Source organism: Microcebus murinus, chromosome 5 (genome assembly GCF_040939455.1).
Source record: "Microcebus murinus isolate Inina chromosome 5, M.murinus_Inina_mat1.0, whole genome shotgun sequence".
Classification (NCBI taxonomy): domain Eukaryota; kingdom Metazoa; phylum Chordata; class Mammalia; order Primates; family Cheirogaleidae; genus Microcebus; species Microcebus murinus.
The window spans coordinates 50,075,983-50,103,200 of NC_134108.1; the positions used below are offsets into that span (position 1 = coordinate 50,075,983).

The following is a 27,218-nucleotide window of genomic DNA, read 5'->3' on the forward strand; positions in this document are numbered from 1 at the left end:
TGTTATGATGCTGCAACTTGCTTGTAGATGATTCCACCAAATGAGATATTTAGAGAGAAAATAAAACAAATGTGGCAAAATGTTATCCATTAATGAATCTAAATACATTGTTGACATTTTTCAAAATAAGAAGTTGGCAAAAAAAATATTTGGTAAGGTGACTAATTACTGTATTACTTTTACTTTTGAACTAAATCTAAAATTAATCAAAAATGTCTGCATATTTGCATTCTAGGCATTTGCTTTCAAAACTGTTATCAAAACTATTCCTTTATTCTAACTGCTGCAAACTAAAAAAAAAATTGTCATCCATCATTACAAATATTTTGATTCAGTGATTTTAACTTTATTCATTGTTCTTTACGATAGTAAAATTCTAGCATTAAAAAATGATCCAAGGTGATTCTCACCAAAGTTATAAATTAAAATAGCATGTCCTCTGCCTTTCTGGATTACTATCCACCTGCTACACTGGAATAATTTCCACTAGGACAATTAAGATAATAGGGGTAGTGCTGTTAAAATAAAAAGTGTTGTTTTCAATTTGTTTAAAATGCAGGAATACTACTTTTCCTGTTTCTCCCCACTCCCCCCACCATTGCATTATTATCTCCCAAAATGATAGAATCAGAAACAATGATTCCAGCTGGAATGCTGAGCATAATTACATCTTTTAAAAACTGGCATTATATCATTCTCAACATGGACCCTTTTTGATAAAAGTAGATCATTTCAGGTTTCAATGAAGATCTTTAAAAACCAAAAAGCCAAACTATATGTTAGCACCCATAAATTCTTTTTAAATGAAAATGGTTTTTAAATGCCTTTCCTGATTTGCAAAAGAACCCTAGTAACCTAATGTATATCAACTTGTTCAGTTTACTAGTATAATTAAGCCTATTTAAGTATCTAAATAACTAGTGTTGGGGGGAGCGCTTAAAACTAAAACAACTAGCACAAGAAATGGCTCAATTTCTGATTATAATAGAATTTAAAAATGCAAATGATTTTTTCATGCCTTGGGCATTCAAGCAACAAATATTTATAAATTCCAATATGTGCCACTGGAAGACAAATGACAGGAGGCAATTTCTGTAGCAAATCTTTCCCTGTTTACTCACCCCTACCTAAATATTCTGATTCTGGCCTAGCTTGGGTAAAGCTCTACTAGGCCTGGTCCACTCCAGTCCAGTACTATTTCAGGGGATGTCCAGGACACAAGCATAATTCTCAAACCAATCTGCAGTTCATAAAAAAAAAAATGATGTGGAAAATATCCCTCATTCTGAACTCTACTAAGGTTCTGAATTTGATAAATTAAACTAGGCTTCCATGCATCTTTTGGAATTGTTAAGAACTAATGCTAAGGAGCAATGAGAGCACAGACATATTCACAGAGATACACGTGGATATAGGAGTTCACAGAGACCCCCACACTCGCACACAGGCACAGGGATAGGCCCACAGCCGCCGCAACTGCCTTCAGAGTCAGCAAAGAATTATTTGGCATCTTCAGAGATGGCTTTGTCACTTACTCATATTACATTCATTCCACAAACATGAATTGAACATTGACCACCTACTCTGTGCCAGGCAATGACCTGGGTTCTTCAGGCCCAGAAGACTAAGGAAAGAAAGAGAGTTATCTAACAGAGGAGTTTGTGATCACTGAGTAGGCAATATGAGCTGGGCCATAACAAAGGATTGGGGGCAGCTTTAGTAAAGACCCAGAGACAAAATAAGGTCCCAGTCTTGTTCAAGTAGCTCATCATAGCTGGTGCTGTTATTGCCAGCAGAGAACAATGGCAGATGAGGCTGGCAAGAGGCAGAGATCACAGTCTCAAAGACCTTTTAGAGCATGTCACTGGGTTTGTGCTGTATCCTGAGAGCACTGCAAGCCTTAAGCAGGAGAATAGTGTGATCAGATTTATATGTATTCAGCTTATAGAATTTCAGAAAGAGGAAAAAAAAACTCCATTGCTAAAAACCTCTTACTAAGATATTTCACATGCCTTTCTGAGCACTATACTAATAATTCCCCTTCCTTAGTCTACTTGTAAGGAGAAAATGCTGGACCAGTAGACTCTACAATTACATCATCAAGAAAAGTTGTAATTTTCTCAAAATGACAAAATCAATTAAGCTGTTGTAATATCTCACAGCTACACTTAAAAAAATAGCCATGCACAGTAGTATATGCCTGTAAACCCAGCTACCTGGGAGGCTGACAGGAAGACCACTTGAGCCCAGGAGATCAGCCTGGGCAATATAGCAAGACCCCCATCTCAAATAAATGAACATTTTATAATAGAATATTATAAACAGTCAAAATTGGGAACTATATGGAACACCTGGTACTCATCACCCAGCTTTATCAAATCTTTATATTTTCACATAATTATTTTAAAGGTTAAGTATAAAGCATTAAATATAATTAAAACCCCCTTTATGCCCTCCCTCCTCAGTATTAACAACCTGAATTGTAATTTATCATCCCCATGCTAAGTAACATTCCATTTTATAATAAATACATTCTGATTTATTTATTCATTGTGGCATCTGATTGTTATCCCTACAAAACAGACTCTCCTTTTTCCATTTTTCTACTGAGTTATTTAATTTTTTTCTATTATTTGGTAGGAGTTCTTTATATATTCTAGATAGCAATCCATAGTTAATTATTTTTATGCAAAAATATCTATCTATGGTCTGCCTTTTCACTCTTTCTATGGTTCCATTTGTTGACTGGAAGTTTTAAATTTTAATATAGTCAAATATATCACTCTTTACCTTTATAATTTAGACTTTCACATCTTATATAAGAAATTATTCCTTTTACCAAGTTCTTAAAAGTTATTCCCCTATATTTCCTTTAAGAAGTTCTAAAGTTTCACTTTAAGTTTAGGACATTAATTCCATGGAATTTTTTTGTGTTTGGAGAGGTAGGTACCTAATTATATTAATATTTCACTCTTAGCCAGGTGTGGTGGCTCACGCCTGTAATCCTAGCACTCTAGGAGGCCGAGGCAGGCACATCGCTCAAGGTCAGGAGTTCAAAACCAGCCTGAGCAAGAGCAAGACCCCATCTCTACTAAAAGTAGAAAGAAATTAATTGGCCAACTAAAAACATATAGAAAAAATTAGTTGGGCATGGTGGCCCATGCCTGTAGTCCCAGCTACTCAGAAGGCTGAGGCAAAAGGATCACTTGAGCCCAGGAGTTTGAGGTTGCTGTGAGCTAGGCTGACGCCATGGCACTCTAGCCAGGGCAACAGAGTAAGACTTTGTCTCAAAAAAAAAAAAAAAATTTCAGTCTTCATATAGATAACTGATGGTCCCACCCTCATTTATTGAATAAATCATCCCTTTCCCATTGATATGCAATGTCAACTCAATCACATGTCAAGTTTCTATGTATGTCCTGGACTTTCTATTTTGTTCTATTTGTCTGTCTATATAATGGAAAGAATAAATAGCTCTGTTGACTAGAGGCAGGGATACAAGGCAGTAATGGAATATTAAACTGGAAAGCTACATTAGGTACAGTTCAAGTAGAACTTTGAATGTAATTAATGATCTCCTACCAACCCTCAAATCTAATCAGGTAGCAATCAGCTAGAGGTAGGGCCAGCAAATTATGGCCTATGGGCCAAATCTGGACTGACACCTGTTTTTGTAAAGACTTATTAGAATACATTTATTTATGTATTGCCTATGGCTGCTTTGACTACAATGGTAGAAATGAATAGTTCTTTTTCATCTATGCATTGTTCTTGGGAGGGTAGGCAGGGGAATGTCCAAATAAAAGATGGTAGAATATAAGAGGAAGTTAGAAATAATAATTTCACATAAGGGAAAAACTGAAAATTAGCTGGTAGGAGGGCAGGAGGTAAAGAAAAGGAGTTTCATGGTTCCCAATTCCCAGGTCTCTTGGGCTATGCTGTTTCCTCCCAAGAGATGAAAAAATCTGGCTGCCTGCAAAGCCCTGATTAATGGAAACAAAGATTTTCAGAGTAGCTCCATACTCTATTTAATTCTTTCCCTCCCTGACTCTAGAAATGCTTGATTTGGCTGTGTAAAAGTAATTCTAATTATAGTGATTTACATGAACTACTTACCATTTATGCCTAATTACCTCACAGCACAATAACAATTATGCATACATTAAATGTGTCAGATTAACCTGGTTGTAAGTTTTATTTGATAACAAAAGTAAAGTGTTCATTCTTCATAGTTTGTTCCTCATGTGACATGGTCATTGGCTCATAACTTCTTCAAATGTTTATTAGAGAAAATACTGTTACATAGGTAGGTAAAAACAGTCTAACAGTCTGCCACCAATTTTTTCACATTGATTAATAAATCTGGTATTTTGTGAAGAAGGTACATTTTATTTTACATTGTAGCTTAGGCTTGCAGAAAGTTCCTTAGGAGTACAATGAGAGAAAAAAGCAAATTCATCATAATGAATGTTTAACCATCTGCATTGAAAACAAAATCAAAAGTCCATAGGCCAGGCACAGTGGTTCACGCCTGTAATCCTAGCACTCTGGGAGGCTGAGGCGGGCAGATTGCTCGAGGTCAGGAGTTTGAAATCAGCCTGAGCAAGAGCGAGACCCCATCTCTACTAAAAATAGAAAGAATTAATTGGCCAACTAATATATAGAAAAAATTAGCTGGGCATGGTGGCGCATGCCTGTAGTCCCAGCTACTCGGGAGGCTGAGGCAGCAGGATTGCTTTAGCCCAGGAGTTTGAGGTTGCTGTGAGCTAGGCTGACGCCACGGCACTCACTTTAGCCTGGGCAACAAAGCGAGACTCTGTCTCAAAAAAAAAAAAAAGAACTCTAGAAATACAGTTCTTCTATCATGGGAAAACCTAATAGCCCAAATTTTCCTTCTCTGATAACTGGCAGATCAGTGTTTGCTTTTATTTTTTTTTTTTTTTTTATAATTTTATGGACGAGGTTCTGGGGCCCCAAGAGCGGGGGGGCCCGGAAGTCGCCCAGTGTTTGCTTTTAGAAGAAAAAGATCTGTGACATCTTTATAATATTCAAAAACTAAAGTTTTATATATGTTTTTCTCAAAGTATGTTAAATTTGGGGATCTTTCTAAATGTTTTAAAGATTAGGTGGGCTTAAGGAACTACAAATACTCTTACAAAGAGATGATGTTCTATCTACTGAACATTTATTTACATATATATTAGGATTTAACAAATATGACCTTTCATTAGACACATTTGAAACTCTACCTGGCATATCAAACCTTCCATTTACATGAGATTTAAACCACACAATGAAACCAATGTTATTCACTAGGCTGGCCCATCATAGACAACTCAGATTTCAAAGGTGGAGTGTGGGAGAATACCCCTAAGAAACACCAACAATTTTTTTAAAAACCACTGTTATTGAATTGGCCACCAGACAACTTAATGATTAAATGATACTTGTGATTGGAGGGAAGTTCACCAACCTCCATAAGATGAGCCCTAGGGATGGCACAGAGTAAGGAGAGATAAAAGGGAATGTATTTCCAAAAGGGAGAGGACCAGAAAGGGAATAAGATATAAAACTCATAAAGGCAATTTAACTCTTAGATTAAAAAAAAAAAAACCCAGTTAAGTAAAACATGTTGTTTCCTGGCTATGCCACATAACCAAGCTGTTGTTTTATCTAGAATCCCACCTTTATCACAAACTATAATCAGATATGCAATACATAACCAGTCTATGTTTTTATCAAACTTTTTGGTTCTTTGGATTTTTTTTTAATCTTTTTTATTTTTTAGAGATGTGGCCTCACTATGTTCTCACTATGTTGCCCAGGCTGGAGTACAGTGGCTATTCACAGGCACAATCATAGGCTCTGAAGCCAAGAACTCCCAGGCTCAAATGATCCTCCTACCTCAGCCTTATGAGTAGCTCGGACCACAGGTGTGCAGCACCAAGCTCAGCTGAACTTTTTAGTCTTTCAGTCACCTATAAACTTTTGGAAATATCTGGAAAAGATGTTGGTCATCAAAAATGATAATTCATCAATATTTCCTCTAACCACTGTGCTGGACGGATCAATCATGATGCTGCCACACACAGTCCTCTTCTGAGGGCAACTGCTATGCTTATGGGAGCAGCCCTGGGTGGTGTCCTGGCAGTGATCTGATCTTTATGCTGCCTCGTGGTCCCTGAGAAATCTGGTATGAAAGCTCTGCCCAGACAGGCATGAAGTGATTGGTTGGCCTGTTGGGTTCTTACTCAGGATTTTAAACCAAAGATACAGGGAAAGAATTAAGTTCATAGAATGAACAAAATTAGAAACAGACACAGGAAAAAAGGAACAACAGAGTAAGTGGATGCTATGGTCTCGATGTTTGGTCTGGTCCCCCCAAACTTCATATATTCAAATCCCAACCCCCAAGGTGATGGTGTTAGAAGGTAGGACCTTGGTTGGGCTCGGTGGCTCATGCCTATAATCCTAGCTCTCTGGGAGGCTGAGGCAGGTGGATCACTCAAGGTCAGGAGTTCAAAACCAGCCTGAGCCTTTAGTGAGACCCTGTCTCTATTAAAAATAGAAAGAAATTAATTGGCCAACTAAAAATATATAGAAAAAATTAGCCAGGAATGGTGGTGCATGCCTGTAGTCCCAGCTACTTGGGAGGCTGAGGTAAAAGGATTGCTTGAGCCCAGGAATTTGAGATTGCTGTGAGGTAGGCTGACGCTAGGACATTCTAGCCGGGCAACAGAGTGAGACTCTGTCTCAAAAAAAAAAAAGAAGGTAGGACCTTTGGACAGTGATTAGGTCATGAGAGCAGAGCCCTCATGAATGGGCTTAGTGCCCTCATAAAAGAGGCCTCAGGGAGCCCATTTATCCTTCAGCCATGTGAAGACACAGTGAAAAGACAGTTGTCCATGAACAGGTAAGCAGACCCTCCCCAGACACTGAATTTGTCAGCAATGGCACCTTGATCTTGGGCTTCCCAGTCTCCAGAACTGTGAGAAACCATTTTTTTTGTTGTTTATAAGCTACCCAGTTTATGGTATTTTGCTATAGTAGCTCAAGTGGACCAAGCGGACTCAAGCAATCCTTTTACCTCAGCCTCCCAAGTAGCTGGGACTACAGGCATGTACCACCATTCCTGGCTAATTTTTTCTATATATTTTTAATTGGCCAATTAATTTCTTTCTATTTTTAATAGAGACAGGGTCTCACTAAAGGCTCAGGCTGGTTTTGAACTCCTGACCTTGAGTGATCCACCTGCCTCAGCCTCCCAGAGAGCTAGGATTATAGGCATGAGCCACCGTGCCCAACCAAGGTCCTACCTAGTAGACAATGTGTTACATGCATGGCAGAGCACCATGAGGCCTAGCTGTGTAATAGAGATGCCTGTAATTGCTATGTTCATGTGGAATCTTATTCTAAATCTCCATTCCTTTCTGTAACCTTAAATGAATCTCTATTCCTTTCAACCAAATGAGTTAGCACAATGGAAGCCTTTTTCTTTATAAAAAATAAAACTATTTAATTATATTCTCAGTAATTTTATTTTTTTAAAAAAATAAAATTACTTTCATTAGTTTTTTATTTATTTATTTATTTATTTTTGAGACAGAGTCTCACTTTGTTGCCTAGGCTAGAGTGAGTGCCATGGCGTCAGCCTAGCTCACAGCAACCTCAAACTCCTGGCTCAAGCAATCCTTCTGCCTCAGCCTCCCAAGTAGCTGGGACTACAGGCATGCGCCACCATGCCCGGCTAATTTTTTCTCTATATATTAGTTGGCCAATTAATTTCTTTCTATTTATAGTAGAGACGGGGTCTCGCTCTTGCTCAGGCTAGTTTCGAACTCCTGACCTCGAGCAATCTGCCCGCCTCGGCCTCCCAGAGAGCTAGGATTACAGGCGTGAGCCACCGCGCCCGGCCTCATTAGTTTTTAAATAAGGTACTACTAATATATGTTATACAGTGCCTTTCTTCTAAAGACCTTACAATAAAAGAATATTTGGGACCAGGTGCAGTGGTTCACGCCTGTAATCCTAGCACTCTGGGAAGCTGAGGCAAGAGCATCACTTCAGGTCGGGTGTTAAAGATCATCCTGAGCAAGAGTGAGACCCTCTCTACTAAAAAATAGAAAAAATTAGCTGGGCGTGGTGGCATGTACCAGGAATCCCAGCTACTGTGGGAGTCTGAGGCAGGAGACTGTGTGAGCCCAGGAGTTTGAGGCTGCAGTGAGCTATAATGACATCACTGTACTCTAGCCTGGGTGACAGAGAGAGACCCTGTCTCAAAAAATAAATTAATTAATTAACAAACAAACAAAAGAGAATATTTGGTAGGTCAAGGGGGCACTCAATTAAAGGAAAACTATTTTCTTAGGTTGAATCATATTTTAATTCTGATTACTATTAATATTCCTCACAATTCAAAGATGAGACCACTGACTTCTATAATGGATAAAGAACAGAAGTCTTCCTGTTGTCACAAAATTTCAGTAAAAGCTCAAAGCTGAGGACACAGAAAGACAAGTTCCTCCCACACTCTAGAGAGAGGAATTAGTCACATCCACGCAAGAATTACTTTTTAAAAAAATAAAAGGCAAAAACAACCCTAAAGCCAAAGAGAAACTGAAAAGAGTGATCAAGGTAGAGAGCTGATGGCTGGGTAAGGTGTGCTGTTGCGTTCCCCCTAGATCCTTCATGCCAAGTACTAGAGATTTGCAAGAGAAGCATCCAAAGAGATTAGGGTTGTGTGGAGGAGGAGATGAGCATCCCACTCCCAGCTGGATGTTTGCTTGGGTATGGAAATGTGCAGGCAGCTAGCAGAGCATGGTGTGGAAGAGTTCATGGAAGAACTTGATATGTGTCCCCAGGATAAGTGGGGTTTACAGGACAAAGATAAGAGACTAGTGCCTGTTTCTTGCTGCAGAAGTCTGAGGACAGGATGCCAACTGAAGATGCCCATGCAGCAGGGATTGGAGAAAGGACATATTATGATGCCTGTGGCCTAAGCAGACACCATAAAAGGTGACCCAGCAAGAGCTGTCCTGAAAGGACCCTACCCAAGAAAGCTAAGCACAAGAGCAAGGGGGTCCCAGAAGAATGCAGGGATGTGAGATGCTTCCCCAGAGTCATGAGAGGTCAAAGAATAGAGCAGTGTGGAGGTCACCACGGGAATCTTGAAGAAACCACCAATATGCCCCTCAGCACAGCACGTGTCTGACAGCATCCACCACACAAAGGCCCTAACAGGTAACTGCTCATTTAAGACTCACTGTGTCACTCGAATCTCTTATTCTTCTCATTCTGACCCTAAAGAAGCCAGGTAAGCAGAGAAAGGACAAAGGGAAGGGGAAGAACAGGTCACCCCTCCTATGCCTCTCGTGATCCCTGGGTGAGGCCTGAGCTAAAGGAAGGTGAAAGCTCTGAATTACTTAGAAGTCTTCATTAAGATTGGAATGTATTTTTTAATACCTAAATATGAAGCTGTTCAAATCCCCAAAGGTAAAAGAAAGCTATAGAACATCAAGAGGCCAGGAATGGGAATCCAACATAATTTGTTTAGAGAAACTGGTTGGAAACTTTCAAGCTGTCTCACAATTGTTCCCTACTGTATTGACTCCATTTCATAAAACACTTATACCTTTAACTGTTCAAACTTTGATATCTCACAAACCTCACCTTCGAAAAAAGGCCTTCTGCCTCTATACTGTATCCTTTAAGGTCCTCATGTAATTTCTGCAAACACTGTATGACTCTTCTTTGATGTTCATCATACTTTAGCTCGTGAGCTTTGATCAGAAAGTCATAGTGGTCCAGGGGTCCATGGCAAACAGGCAAAGCTTTCCAATAAGGCTCTGAAGTAGCAGTTGGGGTCATACTGTCAGGTGTCTGAACTGTATAGGCTATAAACAAAAACATATACAAAATTTTAGACTTTCTTAAAGATATTTCATATTGTTCTACATATGTTTCTTAAGGGTCATATTCAAACTTTTAACTAGTTACGTGTTTCTATTTGAGCAGCTTTTGTAAATGTCATTTTGATTATAAAAATATATAAAACACATTTGTGCAATATGACATTTTCATTTTAATAAAAGAACATAAACCCCCAAACAATAAACTGTAATTGTAACCTCTGTTCCAGAAGGCCTAACCTGCCACAGAGCCTCTACTTTGCTGTCAATCCACTAAACGAGCCACCTGGGTTCATTACTGCTTCCCAAAAGCACGAGTGCTGCTTTTCTTTGAGTTAGCCCCAATTCTGGTTATTAAGCACCAAGACAGAGAATTAGAGATTAGTCCCAAGGGTTTTCTACTGCTCCTTTATTCTCTACCCCAAAACAATACAACATACAGATATTACTACATTGATTTCAGCCCTCTGCTTATAATTTTTTCCCTCTTTTTCCATAACCTTTAGGGGGTTGAACACAGAGCTGAGACACAAGAAGAGTGTCTGCTTCAAAGCAGGGTGGTGTTCTGATCCTTTCTTTAGTCTGTTCTAGAAGAGAAACAATTGGCCATGATGAGGTACAATCATAATTCCATTCATTATCTGGGGCAGGTTTAATGACCAGGTAATCGCTTCTTGGCCTTTTGGCTAAGATTAAGTTTAATGAGCATGTAAGCTCCTTGTTTTTTAGAAGCAATAAATAATAAACAGCAGCAGCCTGGTTCATTTTTTATAATAAAAGATTTCTCAAAGGTATTTTGCCAGCATTTCATTAATTTCATTGAATATCATGTTTTCTTTGTTACAATAACATGAAAATTACTTCCCGTAGCAAAATGAATTAACAGTCACAATGTTAGTTCCACATTTTTCCCAAAAGAGTGGAGGCAAAGTCCTTAAATATACCATGAATGTTAGGGATAAGGCAGGGCTGTCTTCTATTATCTGTTCCCCCTTTCTGAGTAGAAGCTTTAGCTGACAACAAGGGTGCCCAGTTACATACTATATTTCCTGGCCATGTAACCAGGTTCTAACCAACGGGATGTGGGCAGAAACATGTGCAGTTCTCATATACACCATTAAAGAAAAAGGGCATATCCTTCCAGCTTCGTTTTTCCCACCCTCCCTCTACCTGGAGTGAAAGTATGATGACTGCAGCTAGAAGAGCCAATGAGATGCACACAGAATGTTGAGTAAAGCAGAGAGCATTAGGTACACGGACCTGGTTCTCCAATAACGCTGAACTGCCAAATCAGCTCTGAATCACCTACCTGGATTTTTTTTTCTTTTTCCTTTTTTTAAAAATTTTTTATCTTTTCTCTTTTTTCCTATCATCAGTCCTGACCTATACCTGGATTTTTATATAAGAGAATAATAAACTTCTGTATTGCTTTTAAAGCAGTGTATTTTGGGGTCTTTTGTCATACCCTAACTCAGGTGTCCTCAAACTATGGCCCACGGGCCACATGCGGGTGTTTTTGCCCATTTTTGTTTTTTACTTCAAAATAAGATATGTGCAGTGTGCATAGGAATTTGTTCATACTTTTTTTTTAAACTATAGTCCAGCCCTCCAACAGTCTGAGGGACAGTGAACTGGCCCCCTGTTTAAAAAGTGTGAGGACCCCTGCCCTAACTAATACAGGGTGCTTAAGGCCTATAAAAGAGAATCTAAGGGTTTCCTGGAACGCTGGGCTTCACAGGACCAGGGAAAAGAGTTGGGTTCAATGTTGAAGCTGGAGATATAGCTTGAGAGTTCTCTAAAGGTTCCCAGCAATTTGAAGTATTTGCCAGTGTGACATAATAAAAAATACATTTGATCTTCATCCCTGGTTCTTGGCACAGAATTCCTAATTACAGAATAACAGTGTAAGTAGGGGAAGGGAGGCTCTCCAGAGACGATGGGAATTCAACCAACCTGAGCAATCAACCTGTTCTGCAGCTTTTGTTTATAAGGCTACTCAGCTGGCTAAAACTAGCTCATGGCAGACCCAGGCAGCCTGTAGATGAATTCAAGTGAACTTTTCTCATTACCAAGCTGAAGTCTCCACCCCAGGAGGAGCTGTAGCTTCATCACATGTGACCTGTGTCTAGCATGACGAACTAACCACGCATACGTAACGGGAACTACAACCCTACCTGAGATGACACATCTTTTTCTTTCTCTACTACCCTATAAAAACCCTATGCTACTTTCCCTTGGGGAGACACTATTTCGGAGAATGTCCCCAGTGCTTTCTTCACTTACTACAAGTAATTAAAACTCCCACCGATCAAGACCCAGTTCTGGTGGAGAGTTGTTTGCTACTGGCCAAGTGAAAGATCCCCAATCTTGATATTTTGAGTAACAGGACTATCCTTATTCAGATCCTTATTCATAATGAGTCCCTTTCCATCACTCCAGAGTTCACGCTAATGGGTGACTCTAGGGTGGAGCCCCTACATAGCATCTGGACAGGGCGGGTAGCCAGAATGACCAAGTTTGTTGAGGGTTGGAATTTTCAACCCCATCCACCAACTTCTTGGGAATGAAGGTGGGGCTGGAGACTGGGCTCTATAAACACTTTTTTTTTTTTTTCAGATAAAGAGTTCTTGGATGTATTAGTTAGTTCTTGATTATATTTATAATTCTTCTAATTTTGCCTTTCTTTTTTTTAATTTTTTTTTATTTCGGCATATTATGGGGGTACAAATTTTAAGGTTTCGATAAATGCCTTTCCCCCCCACCCCCCACAAGTCTGAGTTTCCAGCATGACCATCTGCCAGATGGTGCACATTTCACTCATTATGTATGTATATACCCGCCCCCCTCACCCCTCCCCCCTGCCCAATACCCTACTACTGTAGTACCTATGTGTCCACTTACGTACTCCTCAGTTAACACCAGTTTGCTGGTGAGTATATGTGGTGCTTGTTTTTCCATTCTTGGGATACTTCACTTAGTAGTATGGGTTCCAGCTCTAACCAGGAAAATACAAGATGTGCTATATCACTGTTGTTTCTTAGAGCTGAATAGTACTCCATGCTATACATATACCACATTTTATTAATCCATTCTTGGATTGATGGGCACTTGGGCTGTTTCCACAGCCTTGCAATTATGAATTGTGCTGCTATAAACATTTGAATTGCAGGTGTCTTTTTTGTAGAGTGTCATTGGATCTTTTGGGTAGATGCCCAGTAATGGGATTGCTGGATCAAATGGTAGATCCACTTGTATCACTTTAAGGTATCTCCATATTGCTTGAGACAGGGTCTTGCTCTGTCACCCAGTCTGAGTGTCGTAGCACAATCATAGCTTACCAACCTAGAACTACTAAGCTCAAGTGATCCTCCTGCTTTATCCTCTTCAGTCACTGGGGTGACAAGCATAAGCCACTGCACCTGGCCTTAAACACTCTTAAAGAAGAAAATCTGGAGATCTTCTGGGTTGGTGAACACATCTAGGTGCTGCGAGGGTGGCATACCTTGCCCTTTGCAACTCTCCCTTTAGCTGTTCCTGAGTTGTGTAATTTATCATAAACCGGTAAACATAAGTGTTTTCCTGGGTTCTGTGGCCCATTCTAGCAAATTATCAAACATGAAGGGGAAGGAGGATATGGGAATCCCAAAATTTGCAGTCAGCCAGGTAGATGTGTGGATAGCCTGGGCACCCCATTTTTACAGCTGGTATCTAAAGTGAAGGCATTTTGACCAGGCGTGGTGGCTCACGCCTGTAATCCTAGCACTCTGGGAGTTCGAGGCGGGAGGATGGCTCGAGGTCAGGAGTTCAAAAACAGCCTGAGCCAGACCCCATCTCTACTAAAAATAGAAATTAATTGGCCAACTAAAAATATATATACAAAAAATTAGCCGGGCATGTAGTCCCAGCTACTCGGGAAGCTGAGGCAGTAGGATCGCTTGAGCCAGGAGTTTGAGGTTGCTGTGAGCTAGGCTGATGCCACGGCACTCACTCTAGCCTGGGCAAAAAGTGAGACTCTGTCTCTAAATAAATAAATAAATAAATAAATTGAAGGCATTTTGTGGGACTGAGCCCTTTAGATGGGGGATCTCTTTTGTTTGTTTTTGTTCGTTAGAAGCCTCTTCCCAAAAGAATAGTTAGGGGATCTGATGCTCACTTCAGATAGATGGTGTCAGAATTGAAGAATTGTTAGATACCCAGTTAGTATCAGAGGATTTGAGACTTTTACAACCGGAGAAAAATGTTCTTTTTCATCCCCTCCTTTGTTTCTGGAGTCAAACAAGGTAGAAACCTTAGAGTAACACTAACTTCTTCCCCTTCATCCATTCCCCACCCCTCAACCAGGTTCTCAAGCCAATCAATCATCAATGCTACTCAGTTTTACATCCTAAACACCCTCTAATCCATTTCCTCTTTCCCTTCCTCATCCTACCACCCTCGTTCGGGCTCTTATTATCTCTGCCTTGGGCTATCACAGTAGACTCCCTGCCTCCCATCACCTCCACTACCCCAAATTTACCACCACCACCATCTCTAAAATATCTTCCACCACTCCAGGGATGACCTTGCTAAAATCCAAATGTGATTTTATCAATCTTTTGCTTGAAATTCATCTCATTGTTTAAAGGAGTGATTTTCAAACTTTAATAGCAACCCCTTTGTTACATACACAATTTTCCATGGAATCCTCAATTTATTAAAGAGAGAAGTGGCGGACACAAAGTCCCACCCTATTCATAGCCTAGTCATTCCTACACCCACACCTTCCCATTTCCCAACAACCCCTGAGGCCACTTCACCACCCTGTAAGATCACATTAATTCCAAATAGTGTGCAGAAAAGGGTTATCACAGCAGGTCTGAGACTGCTGTCCACAGATAGTAAGGTCTATTGGCAAGAATAACCCTAGCTGGTGTCTGGGAACTTGAATTTCAAGAGGGTTCCCACAAGTCCCAGAAGTGAAGAGTGACTCATTGTGCCTAAACACCTAGTTCAGCAATATTATGCTGAACACCTAGTTTCCTTCTGTAAGTCTGTAATGTTGGTACGTGCTAGGCAGAGGGTACCTATGTGACCACCCCCTAATAAAAACCCTAGGCACTGAATCTCTAATGAGCTTCCTGGTCCACAACATTTCACACCTCTTGTCCAATTAGTTGCTGGGGAATTAAGCGTATTCTGTGTGATTCCACCAGGAGAGAACTCTTGGAAGATTGTGCCTGGTTTCCTCTGGACTTCCTAAGTCCCATGTACATGTACCTTTTCACTCTGTTGACTGTGCTTTGTATCCTTTCACTGTAATAAATCACAGCTGTGGGTCAGACTATGTCTTGTGAGTCTCCCTAGAGGATTACCAAACCTGGGGTAGTCAGGGTAGTCTTGGTCACCCCTGACGCCACAATAGTATCCTCATTCTGGGGTTCAAGAAATCCACAAAATAGCCCCAGACTGCATTTCCCAGACTACTTTCCCTCTATTCTCCATTGATACAAGAAATGATTGAGTACCTGCCACATGTCATAGAATAATGGGGAATATCAAAGTTGGTTTTTGTTTTTTGTTTTTTAAGTGGGGATAGAGGGACAAAAGTTTGAAGTGTTTGTTAATAGATCAAGATTATCTGGCAGTGGCAAGTATAACAAATTTTGGCATAGACACTGGTTATAAAACTATTCTAAGTGGGAAATAACACAGGCCCAAATTAGGATGGGCAATAGCAGAAATGTTAGGGAGCTGGGTAGGATTAAAAATGCAAAGGTAGATTCAATAATGTGGGTTGCCTTCTGGACAAACTGGATTACCAACCATGTCTCAAACGTTTTCCATTCTTTCATTTCTTAGTCACACCTTTGTTCGTATATTAATAGATTGCCCTGCCTAGTCATCCTCCAACCCTCTGCCAACCCAATTTCTGCTCCATAAACTCCCACCCATCCTTCAAGGTCCCTCAGCTTCCTACCGCCAAACTTCCAAACTCAACCGTATCTACCCCCATCCTTTTCTCTTTCCCTTATTTTACAGCTTAGGAGCTATTTCTCATTCCATCAAAGACTATTAATACCTTTACCTTTCCTCTAATCAGTGGCTTTCTAGCTTTATTTTTTATTTTATTTATATTTTATTTGAGACAGAGTCTCCCTCTGTTGTCCGGGCTAGAGTGTCATGGCGTCAGCCTAGCTCACAGCAACCTCAAACTCCTGGGCTCAAGTGATCCTACTGCCTCAGCCTCCCAAGTAGCTGTGACTACAGGCATGCGCCACCATGCCCGGCTAATTTTTTCTATATATATTTTAGTTAGACAATTAATTTATTTCTATTTATAGTAGAGACGGGGTCTCTCTCTTGCTCAGGCTGTTTTTGAATTCCTGACCTCGAGCAATCCTCCCACCTCGGCCTCACAGAGTGCTAGGATTACAGGCGTGAGCCACCACGCCCAGCCAGCCTCAAACTTCTGAACTCAAATAAATGCTCCACGCACCTCAGCCTCCTGAGTAGCTGGGACTACAGGCATGCACCACCATGTCCAGCTAATTTTTTCTATATATATATTAGTTGGCCAATTAATTTCTTTCTATTTATAGTAGAGATGGGGTCTCGCTCTTGCTCAGGTTGGTTTCCAACTCCTGACCTTGAGCGATCCTCCCGCCTCAACCTCCCAGAGTGCTAGGATTATAGGCACCGCGCCCGGCAGGCTTTCTAGCTTTTTAGACCCTTTTTAAATATCATGACCTAATATACATGTACATAAATATAACTGAAAAAAATGTCATGAAATAAGAAGCGATTTAGTAAAAGCATGAAATAGTAGCAAAATATAATCTTTCCACACATGATACAGTCTTTAAAATATATATATACACATATTTTTTAAATACTAGACAAAAACCTACTAGATTTAGTTATACTAAATGTCATGTAACTTACCTTTTTGTTTTCTGTTTCTAGACCAGAATATACGCTCTTTTAGGGCAGGGATTTTTGTCTGCTGTGTTCAATGCTGTATTCCCCTGTAAACAGTGCCTGGTACATGGTAGATGCTTATTAAATATTTTTTAATCTCCTCCATTCTAAGCTTTTCAAAGATCTCCTTCTCCTCATTAACCACCCCTGTACAATGTCATCAACTTCCCCTCTCTATTGGTCGCCTCCTATTGTCCCAACGCTTTCACATCTTTAAAAACAATAACAAAACCTCCTTGGCCCAACAGTCATGGGGTATCTGCCCTCCCTTCTTCCCTTCACAGCCAAACCACTTAAAAGAGTGACCATTGCTTTTTGTGGCCACTCCCCCACATCCCCTCACTTCTCAACACTGTGCTCAGATTTCTACTTAGATGCCTTCTCCAAGGTGACCTATGGCCCATTGTTGCCAAGTCCAGTTACTCCTCAGTTGTCATATTCTTCCTGTTTACAAATGTAAGAAACCTAACTTTTAAAAGTTATTCATAGGAAATATTAGGATTGTGGGCAAAGCATGTTTCTCTTGGCATCTGCCTTTGAAGAGGTTTAAAGTCCTTCACTTCTTTTATTTTTACTAGCCTAACATCTTTATGTAGTAGGGTATACTTCATTCCCATTTTTCAAAAAAGAAAACCAAGGTGCACTGAAGATGAGGCATAAATTCAGCTAGTCAGCAGAGATAAAATGAGAATCCGTCAGGCAAGATACTCAAGACTGAGAGATTGGCCAGCTTAGCCCTGGATAGCAGCTGTATAAATTGAAATACAAAAGACTTCTCAAAAGCTGCACTAAATTAAATCTATTACTACATCAGTGTACACAAATTATGTGATGCTGCTGCCATATTATTTTGATTTGTATTAATTTGTCTTATTGTACTCCAAATGGACAGTGGGAAAATGCCATTCTGAAGTTCCACACACTGATCTACAAACACAAATGGAAGATTTTAGAGGCCTAAAAAGTCTACACTCTTCTAATACTTCAATTTTGTATCTTATTTTACTACTTTCTCCTAAACAAAGTTTCAGGAAGATCCTAATATACTCCATAGCCCACTTGTTTTAAGATTTAGTAAATATCTTGGTATCCTAGATCTGAACAATCTCTTATAACTTTCTAGATATTTTAACAATTACTTCTATTTAGTTTTACCTTTCCCAGGGGTAAAAATTGACTTTCTTCATATTTTTCAGTATAGTTGTAATTGCTTTTATTTCCCCCAATTTTTTTAAGTAAATGTAACCTCAAGATTTTGTCTTCATAATAAAAGATGAAGCTTAGAACACTATCACATTGCCCTTTCTCTTCTTATATCCTCCCAGTTCAAAATGCTTGCATCTCCTTGACTGTCAGGTGTTCTACATAAAAGAGAAAAAAAATGCTTGCATCTCTTAATGACCAGCATTCTCTTAGATCTGAAGTTGGGCTCAAGGCATTTATGCCTCAGCACAATCTTCTTTGTATTTTTAGCTTTTTTCTGGAAAATCAGCTTATTCTGCCCATGATAGCATCTCTACCTCCTCCCATAATTCCTCTTTCCCAGGGCATACAGAGAATGTGTTGTGAGGTTGGTGCTTGCCACACTTCTTACAGAAAGTCTACCAGATTTTAGGAATGTTCACCATTTTTTAACTATTTCTGCAGGAGTGCTTGCAGAGAAAGAAGCAATTTCCCCCAATTTTTAAGTTTTCATCTTAAAATGTAAGTTTGGAACAAATAAAATTCTCCTGAAGTTCTGGAGTCCTGAAGTCTATGCTAATATGCTCCATTTAACTGATCTTATTACATTAACAAATAATATAATAAATCAAAATTATGTTCTAATGGCAAATAGTAGCCTACAATGCAAAAAGAAAAGGCAATCCAAATTGTCACTAATAGCCCTAACAAGAATTATTATAGAATAAGGACAGGAGTTTCTTTGAAGAAGGTCTGGAGTTTACGGTCCATGACAGACATAAGGGAAGAGAGGTATCTGGGAGCCTCTTGAAATTAAAAGAAAATTATATATTATGTATTTTTAAATTGCTAAAAGATTTTAAACATTCTCACCACAAAAACATAAGGAGGTGAGGTAATGGATATATTAATTAGCTTGATTTATTCTTTCTAGAATGTATACATTCATCAAAACATCAGAGTGTACCCCATAAATATATACAATTATTATTAATTCATTAATTGATTTTTTAAAAGAAAGAAAACTGTGTGTGTGTGTATTTTTTCAAAGGCAAGACCTTTAAATATATGGCCTTTTCAAACAAGTTTGCCGGGAAAAAAAACAGGTTAAGTACCACTTTTTAAAAAGGAATTGTCAACATTTAAGAGTTTTAGAAGGAAAATTTATTAATGGCAATTCACCTTTATTGAGCATGAGAAGATAGAGGGGAATGTGTGCCAGGGACTAGGTTAAGTAACTTGACATCATTATTTTTATTAATCCTCATAATAATCCTATTACACAAATAAAAAGCCATGGACAATTTTGTTCGTTCACTCGTGTTCGTTGAGAACCAACAGTATGTCAAGGTACTATTCTTGACATAGGTGAAAAAGCACCAAACAAAACAAATTCCTGTCCTTGTTGAGCCTTTATTCCAGTCAGAGGGGAAGACAGAAAATTAAACAAGAAATAACAAGAAAGTATCAGGTTGTGATAGTACACTGATGAAACTCTGACCAGGCATTCCCAGGGAGCTGAACAGAAATACAGACGTGAGGCCCTAATCCAGGCCTCTGAATCAAAATTTGCCTTTTTAACAAAATACCTAGGTGTTTCATGTATGCAAAGTTTGAGAAGCACTGTGCTAGGGAATGACTAGAGACTCCGCTTCTTACTAAATGAAGACAATTTACCTTAGTGATTTACCTGCAAACTATAAATCAAATTTCAACAGCTTTCTTTCAAATATCACAATGAAAGAAGTAATTCATAATTTCTAAGAACCTCAGAGAACCCGAGAAAAGGTGGTTAAGTCCAGGAGAACAAAAACCACCCTGATTATCTACAGAAGCCCTTTGCACAATCTTAGAAAAATCAGAAGTACATTTTCTAGAATTCAAAGCACTAAAATCAGACCAGTCCCTTTGCCATTGTTTGGGTTTTTTTTAATTTCAGAATATTACGGGAGTACAAATGTTTAGGTTACATATATTGCCTTTGACCCACATAAGTCAGAGCTACAAGTGTGCCCATCCCCACAACAATGTGCACCATACCTAACAGGTATGAATATTCCCATCCCCTTTGCCTCCCTCCCACTTGCCCATCATCTGATGAATGTTACTACCATATATGCACGTAAGTGTTGATCAATTAGCACTAATTTGATGGTGAGTACATGTGGTGCTTGTTTTTCTATTCTTATGATACTTTACTTAAGTAAAATGGGCTCCAGCTCCACCCAGGATAACACGAGAGTCATTGTTAATATAAGTAAGTCTCTCCAGAATTAAAATGACTTTAGTAATCCTGTATAGAGTTGAGTTCATTCCACTTCTATTCACTGACTGGATTCCACCAACTCTGGCATGTCAGCACTAATATTTCAATTATTCCTAGCATAGCCACATATGTAACATTTCTTACAGTTTTCAAAGGGCCTTCTCATATAATAACTTATTTGAGCCTCATAAATGATCTGTGAGGAAGGTACAATTAGGACAACTAATCCCATTCTAAAGATAAGGAATGGAAATACCAAATTAAGTGACTGATCCAGTACTACAGAATGAAACAAAAACCACAATCTAGTCTTTCCAGGTCAGGCTTTATTAGTCATCTGGTATCCTATATGTTATGTTCACCAGTCCTAAAACAGAACTGATCAAAATTCTTCAAAGTAACAGTTATGGTATAAAGAAGCTTCACTTCTTCACAAAGAGAAAGAAGATTGTTGCCAAAAAGAACACATGCTTAGTTAAATGAAATCAAAACTATATAAGGAATTTTAGATTTCCAGTTTAAAATGTTTACCCAACTGCTGTGAGAAAAATGCACAATCAGGAAAAGCACGTTTAATATTTCTAAAGGGCTGGATTAAAATTTCAGCTGTAAACTTCATTACTGTAATTAGATTTTTAATGCATATTTATTAAACATCCATTCAAATACTGTGTTCACAATTATTCATGAGTTATTTGTACATTTGTGTTGATTTTAACACACTGTAAACAGTGGCCACTGACCAGAAATGTTCTCCTGCAATAACAGAAGTCCATGCTAAGGTCATAGGCAGCCCATTTATGCTCTATTATGTTCTAATTATGCCCAAATGATAAATATTCAGCTGCTTTTTTGAAAACTGCAATGGTCATCAATGACCCAAAAAGTTAAGACTTATCAGTGACATTAAAGACCTATGTTTGATACAGTGATGAATAAACAAAGTGCAGAATAGAAGAAAATCAAATCTTAATTAAACTCTTTCTTTAGAAAAACAACATAAGCCATCATCAAGGAATGCATACAAGATGATTTACTTTATTTATAAAAGGCTGATTTAGGGGCTTTAAAAGGGTGCTTTTGATTTAAATAGAAAAATTATGAAAATTAAAACTAAATGCTTGCTGGTTATCATTCTTTTCCTTTAGAAGCTAGTTAATCTTAAATGTGCCAACGTGTATAACTTTACAAAAGGAAAAAAATAGTACTTTAAATTTCATGATAACAAATCAGTAAAATACTGCCTAAAATTCTGAATAAAGCTATTCTGAAGTAATTATAGGCATGGCCCAGCATACTGAGTAACTCCTTAATATTCACCCTGTTCACACACTATTTAATAATGAGATCTAGGGGATCTATTTTCTTTCAAAAGAGAAAGAAAAATAACTGATCTATTTGTTATGTTAGTTATTTTAAATTTTATACACTCACACACATATATAAATGAGAATTTTTAGATGGAATCCACAGGAGCTACATTTAAGATATAAATTGTATTATGAACTGTGAAGGAACTACTACAAGAATTACATGTTCAGGCTTTAAAAATTGTTGAAAACTATCACATGGTCAAGAGTATGGATAGAAAACATGTTGATACAGTATCTTCTGAGATGGGAGAAATAAGAGAAGAAATAAAAAGGAAGGTACAGGACAGTAAAAGGACGTTATGAAACAGATTCTAAAGATTTAAGTGCAGAAATGGGGCCTCACTAAAGCACCTTGGGGGAGATAAAGCACTGCAAAAACAACCAGCATCCAAAATACTTTTTTTGTGGTTTGTTTAGAGACAGCATCTTGCTCTGTCACCCAGGCTAGAGGGCAGTGGTTATTCACAGGCACAATCATAGCTCACTGCACCTCAAACTCCTAGACTCAAGCAATCCTACTGCATCAGCTTCCTGGGTAGCTAGGACTATACGCATGACCACCACACTGATTTTTGGTTTTTTTTAAAGAGAGGGTCTCACTATGCCACCCAGGCTGGTCTCAAACTCTTGGCCTCAAGCGATCCTCTAGCCTCAGCCTCCCAAAGTGCTGGGATTATAGGTATGAGCCATGCCCTGCTGAGACATTTTGTAAATTTTGACATACAGTAAGAGAAGTTTGCCTTATTTCAACCTTGCTAAGAAAATAATACCTTGACTTGGCAGCCAGGAAAATTAATTCAAAAGCACAAAAAGAAGTTTAGAGGATGCTAGGTAATACTTCATCACAGATGTTCTTTATTGTAGGGTGAATGCCATAAATGGAAACGACCCAATAAACTTAACCACTCGACTATACCCACCCTTCCCTCTACCTCAGAACTACATTTAGGGTACTGGCTATGCCAATAAGCTACACTATGCTTTTTAAAAAATTAATCTTGCCAGGCGTAGTGGCTCACGCCTGTAATCCTAGCACTCTGGGAGGCCAAGGCGGGCGGATTGCTCGAGGTCAGGAGTTCAAAACCAGCCTGAGCAAGAGCGAGACCCTGTCTCCACTATAAAATAGAAAGAAATTAATTGGCCAACTAATATATATAGAAAAAATTAGCCGGGCATGGTGGTGCATGCCTGTAGTCCCAGCTACTCAGGAGGCTGAGGCAGCAGGATTGCTTGAGCCCAGAAGTTTGAGGTTGCTGTGAGCTAGGCTGACGCCAGGGCACTCACTCTAGCCTGGGCAACAAAGCGAGTCTCTGTCTCAAAAAAAAAAAAAAAATTAATCTTTTAAAAAATATCCTCTATTGAACATCACAAGACATCAAGGTGTGGCAAGAAAAAAAAAGAAAATGAAGAAATATATTTTTTTAAATCAATCTTAGGGATGGGATGAGCATTTTGGAGGGGGAGGGTATAACTCTAACCCTTCTTAGGGAGAGGCAAAGATATACAATGTAACCAAAATGTTTAAAAAAAAAAACTTTTTAGCAGGTGGTGGGCAGGCAGGAGTGGGGAGGAGGAAAGGGATGTATGTTTCCATAACCAGTGCGATGCACACCACCAGGGGATTGGACATTTCGGGGGGGGAGGGAGGGGGCAGGGGCAATATTTGTAACCCTAACAATATTTGTACCTCCATAATATGATGAAATAAAAAAAAATCTAAAAAATTAAAAAATATATCCTCTATTATCATAAAGTTAATCAATCTCAGGAATAGGCATGAACGTTCTTTTCTAATATAATAAATATTAATGGAAATCCAAGACACATGAAGTTTTACATAAGGGTATTCATCTAATTAGGTAATAAAAAGTAAGTAAGTCTAAAGATTATTTTCTTAACCACAAAATCTGTAAATCTAGTAAATTATACCAAATCATATGGCTGGGGGGGTTAGTTCTACTTACGTTAATACCTAATTGGGAATAATCTCCTATGAACATGTACCAAAGAAGAGATTGTGGAGTTCAAGGTAAATATGAGTCATCATTTAATAGAGACACCTAAAAATATAACACTGTGATACAGAAGGACACTATAATAAAAAGAAATCACAATAAGTGACCCTCACACTATCTTGCTTTCATGAAATAAACTTAATTTCTAAGGCTAGCTTAAATAAAATAGAATTTCAGAAATGCTCATTTTTAGGTTTTAGAAAACCTAAAAACATTCCCCTCCTTGGCTTCTCGCCTAGTTCTCCTATGAGCTCTCTAACTGCTCTCCTACGAGGTTCCCTTCTTCTGCTCATAAAATGTCAGTTTTACTCAAGGACTCACTCAGCTTTTTCTTTTTTACTCTTCAAATGTTCCCAGGCTCATTCTTCCATTCTTGTGGCCCTCAATACTGCATATTTCCTTTCTTAGACTCAGATCCCCATGTGTCCTACAACCAGACTTATTCACTTGGAACTATCATAAACACCTCAAATCTAACAAGCCCAAAATTGAAACTCCCTGTAAAATACCTCTGGCTCTATCTTTTTGTTTTGTATTTTTTTGTTTCCTTGATTAAATTACCCAGACTAGGAGACGTGGATTGATCTTAACTCCTCCCTTTCCCTGTTTCTCCCAAGTCAGTCAATTCTATAGTACCAAAGACAAGTCTCTGAATTACCACCCCCCCACCCTGCTCTCCAGCAGTAATTCAGGCCCTACCTAAACCATTACTTCAACTTTCTCCTAAAGAATCACTCAGCTAAATAAAAATAAAAAAATAAAAGAATCACTCAGCTTCCAATATTCCCCATCCAGGCATTTCTCATCCCTTTTTCAGGCGGCCAAAACAATAATTATGCTAAAACAGATGTGATCATCTCCCTTACTAAGAACCCCCCACCAGTGTCCTACTTCTTCAAGTAGCATAAGGACTCTTCTCAACCAGATCACAGCCTACCTTGCCACCTTCATCCCTAGCTGCTCTCCCTCAGGGACAATAAACCAACAAGGACATGTATGCTCACTTCCACATTTTTGCTAAAAACACAAAATCCTTCTCTCTCCAAACAGAGCTACTTCCCCTCTGTAGTCCCACAGCATTTCAGATGGGCCTAGATCATGGTATTATTATAGTATGCTATTAATATGCATTATTACTTGAAGGAGCTAGTGTAACATGATTACATTTGTGGCCATGAAGCAAACATGCATGGGTTCAAATCCTAGTTGGGTGGCACACCTGTTTATACATCTATAAAATAAAAACAGATGTATAGGGTTTTATGAAGATTAAATTAATGAGACAGACTAAGCGCAGTGACTCACACCTGTAATCATAACACTCTGGGAGGCCAAGGTGGGAGGATCACTTGCGGTCAGCAGTTCAAGACCAGCCTGAGCAAGAGCAAGACCAGTCTCTATCAAAAAACAGAAAAGATTAGCTGGGCTGGGTGGCCCGCACCTGTAGTCCCAGCTACTCACCAGGCTGGGGCATGGAGTTTGAGGTTGCAGTGAGCTGCGATCACACCACTGCACTCTACCTGGAGCAACAAGATATGCTGTCAAAAAAAAAAAAAAAAAAGAATGCATAAACTAGTATAAGAGGTTGCCTCTGAGGAGGAAAAATAAGCAGCTAAGAGACAGGGATAAGAGTCTCACATTTTGCTATATTCTTTCTTGTGCCTTTTTTTTTCTTGAAAAAGAGATAAAGTCTCATTTTGTTGCCCAAGCTGGAGTGCAGTGGCCTTACCATAGCTCACTGTAACCTTGAACTGGGCTCAAGCAATCCTCCTGTCTTAGCCTCCTGAATTGCTAGGATTACAGGCAAGCGCCACCACGCCAGGCTAATTTTTTAATATTTTCTAGAGGCCAGGGTCTTTCTGCGATGCCCAGGCTGTTCTCAAGTGATCCTCCCCATCTAAAGTGCTGGCATTACAGACATGAGCCACCATGCCCGGCCTCTTGTAACTTTTGAATTTTTTTTCCTCAAAAACTGGTCTATAGTGTGAAATTTTTATCATTTGCTTTTATTGATCATTCCAAAAAGAAAAAATTAAATAAACTTTATATTATAATCCACAGTTGACACTACTTAAATATTTCATTATGTATTAAATGCATTATGCTGATCTTTGCAGAAAAACCTAAGGTGACCTAATCATAGTTCCAGTGTTAATAGTTTCAACTGCATTGAATATAATGGCCAAAAGTTGTTACATTTTTAGCTAAATTAGCCAATGAGAATCAATTTGTTAAGGTATATGCTTTATTAAGGTATATCAATTTATTAACAAATATAAGAGGTGTTGCCTAGAGACGAGAAAAAGGAAAAACTTAAGTATGTGGATGGGGGACACGAGAATAACTTCATTAATTCAAAAATCATATCTGCTCATATAGTACCAATTATCGTGCTAAATGATGAGGAAACAGTGACATAAGTAACTTGTAATTTGGTGGAAATATACGAATAGAGCAGGAAAACTGGCACTTTTGTGGGCTTGGTTACTCAAAATATACATTCATTCAATAATGAACACATAACAATTACATGAATGACGGCAGGAAAAAAGCAAGCCTGGTGACAAAACACACTCCCCGGAAGCCTCTAGTAACTAACTAGAAAAGAACACCAAGAATTGATCCCTCAATCTGACAACGCTTGTGGACCTGCGTTCCCAGAATCCCAAGAGCCAGAGGAGCCTGCAGGGGTCTGAGGCGTGGCTCTTCATCCACCCCTCCTTCCTCTGACCCGAGAGCTTGGGAAGGTGAAGAATGTAAGGGTCCCCAGGACTCAAACCCCACATTTGCCTCCTTTCAAGCCAGGCACTCCTACACCTGGGCTCACCAGGTCTCAGCTCTCCAACAAACGCTGGGTCGACCTTTGACCCTCAAAAAGAAAGTCACTTTGGGCTAGTTCCCTCATGAACAGGCAGCATATAAGGCAAGAGAAACTAAAACTCCTTCCGAGCGGCCCTTAGCTCCGAAAAACCGTGAAACCAGGAGACACCTGGAGGAGATCGGAGAGGGAAGGTGACCCCAGAAGCTCCTGCAGTCAAATGCACAGTCGGCTTGGCCGGCTAATGGCACAGTCACTGACCTTTCCATAGGGGCTTCCCAGGGGCGGTGGCCAGAGGAGCGAGAGCGGCAGCCCAGGCCCCGCACCCAACACATCTCCCTCTCAGCGGGCTCTGAGCTAAAGAACGCAGAGTAACCACGAGCGACCAGGAGGCCGCCATCTTGAGCTCCGTACAAGGATAGGAAGAGGAAAACTTTATTGAAACCTAGAGGAGAGGCGGTGGCAAAATCAAATCCAGCCGTCCTCGCTGAAGGCTCCACCCGACAAAACGAAAGGAAGCAGTTAGGGAATGTGACCTCCAGTAGCCAGCGGGGCGGGCTTGACTCTCGTGCCCTTCTGTCCTTGCGGGCACCGCCAGCCGGGACTACGACTCCCAGCATTCAGTGCGCCGCCGCTGGGGCCAGGGCGGGCAGCTGGCGTCTGGGGCGGGAGGGAGGCAGTTCTCCCCCCAGCGCCGGC

At 39.5% G+C, this 27,218-nt stretch overlaps 1 protein-coding gene across 2 annotated transcripts in view; it reads right to left on the reverse strand.

The window, feature by feature from the left end:
• Positions 1-27,081, reverse strand: part of AFG1L (AFG1 like ATPase) — a 182,149-nt gene extending 155,068 nt beyond the window's left edge. For both annotated transcript variants that reach the window (XM_076003078.1, XM_076003079.1), the window contains exons 1-2: positions 26,781-27,081; positions 9,670-9,893 (exon numbers count right to left, since the gene is read on the reverse strand). In XM_076003078.1, the coding sequence (XP_075859193.1) occupies positions 9,670-9,893; positions 26,781-26,919 (363 nt within the window). In that variant the 5' untranslated portion in view covers positions 26,920-27,081. The remainder of the gene's footprint in view (positions 1-9,669; positions 9,894-26,780) is intronic.
• Positions 27,082-27,218: the final 137 nt, after the last annotated feature.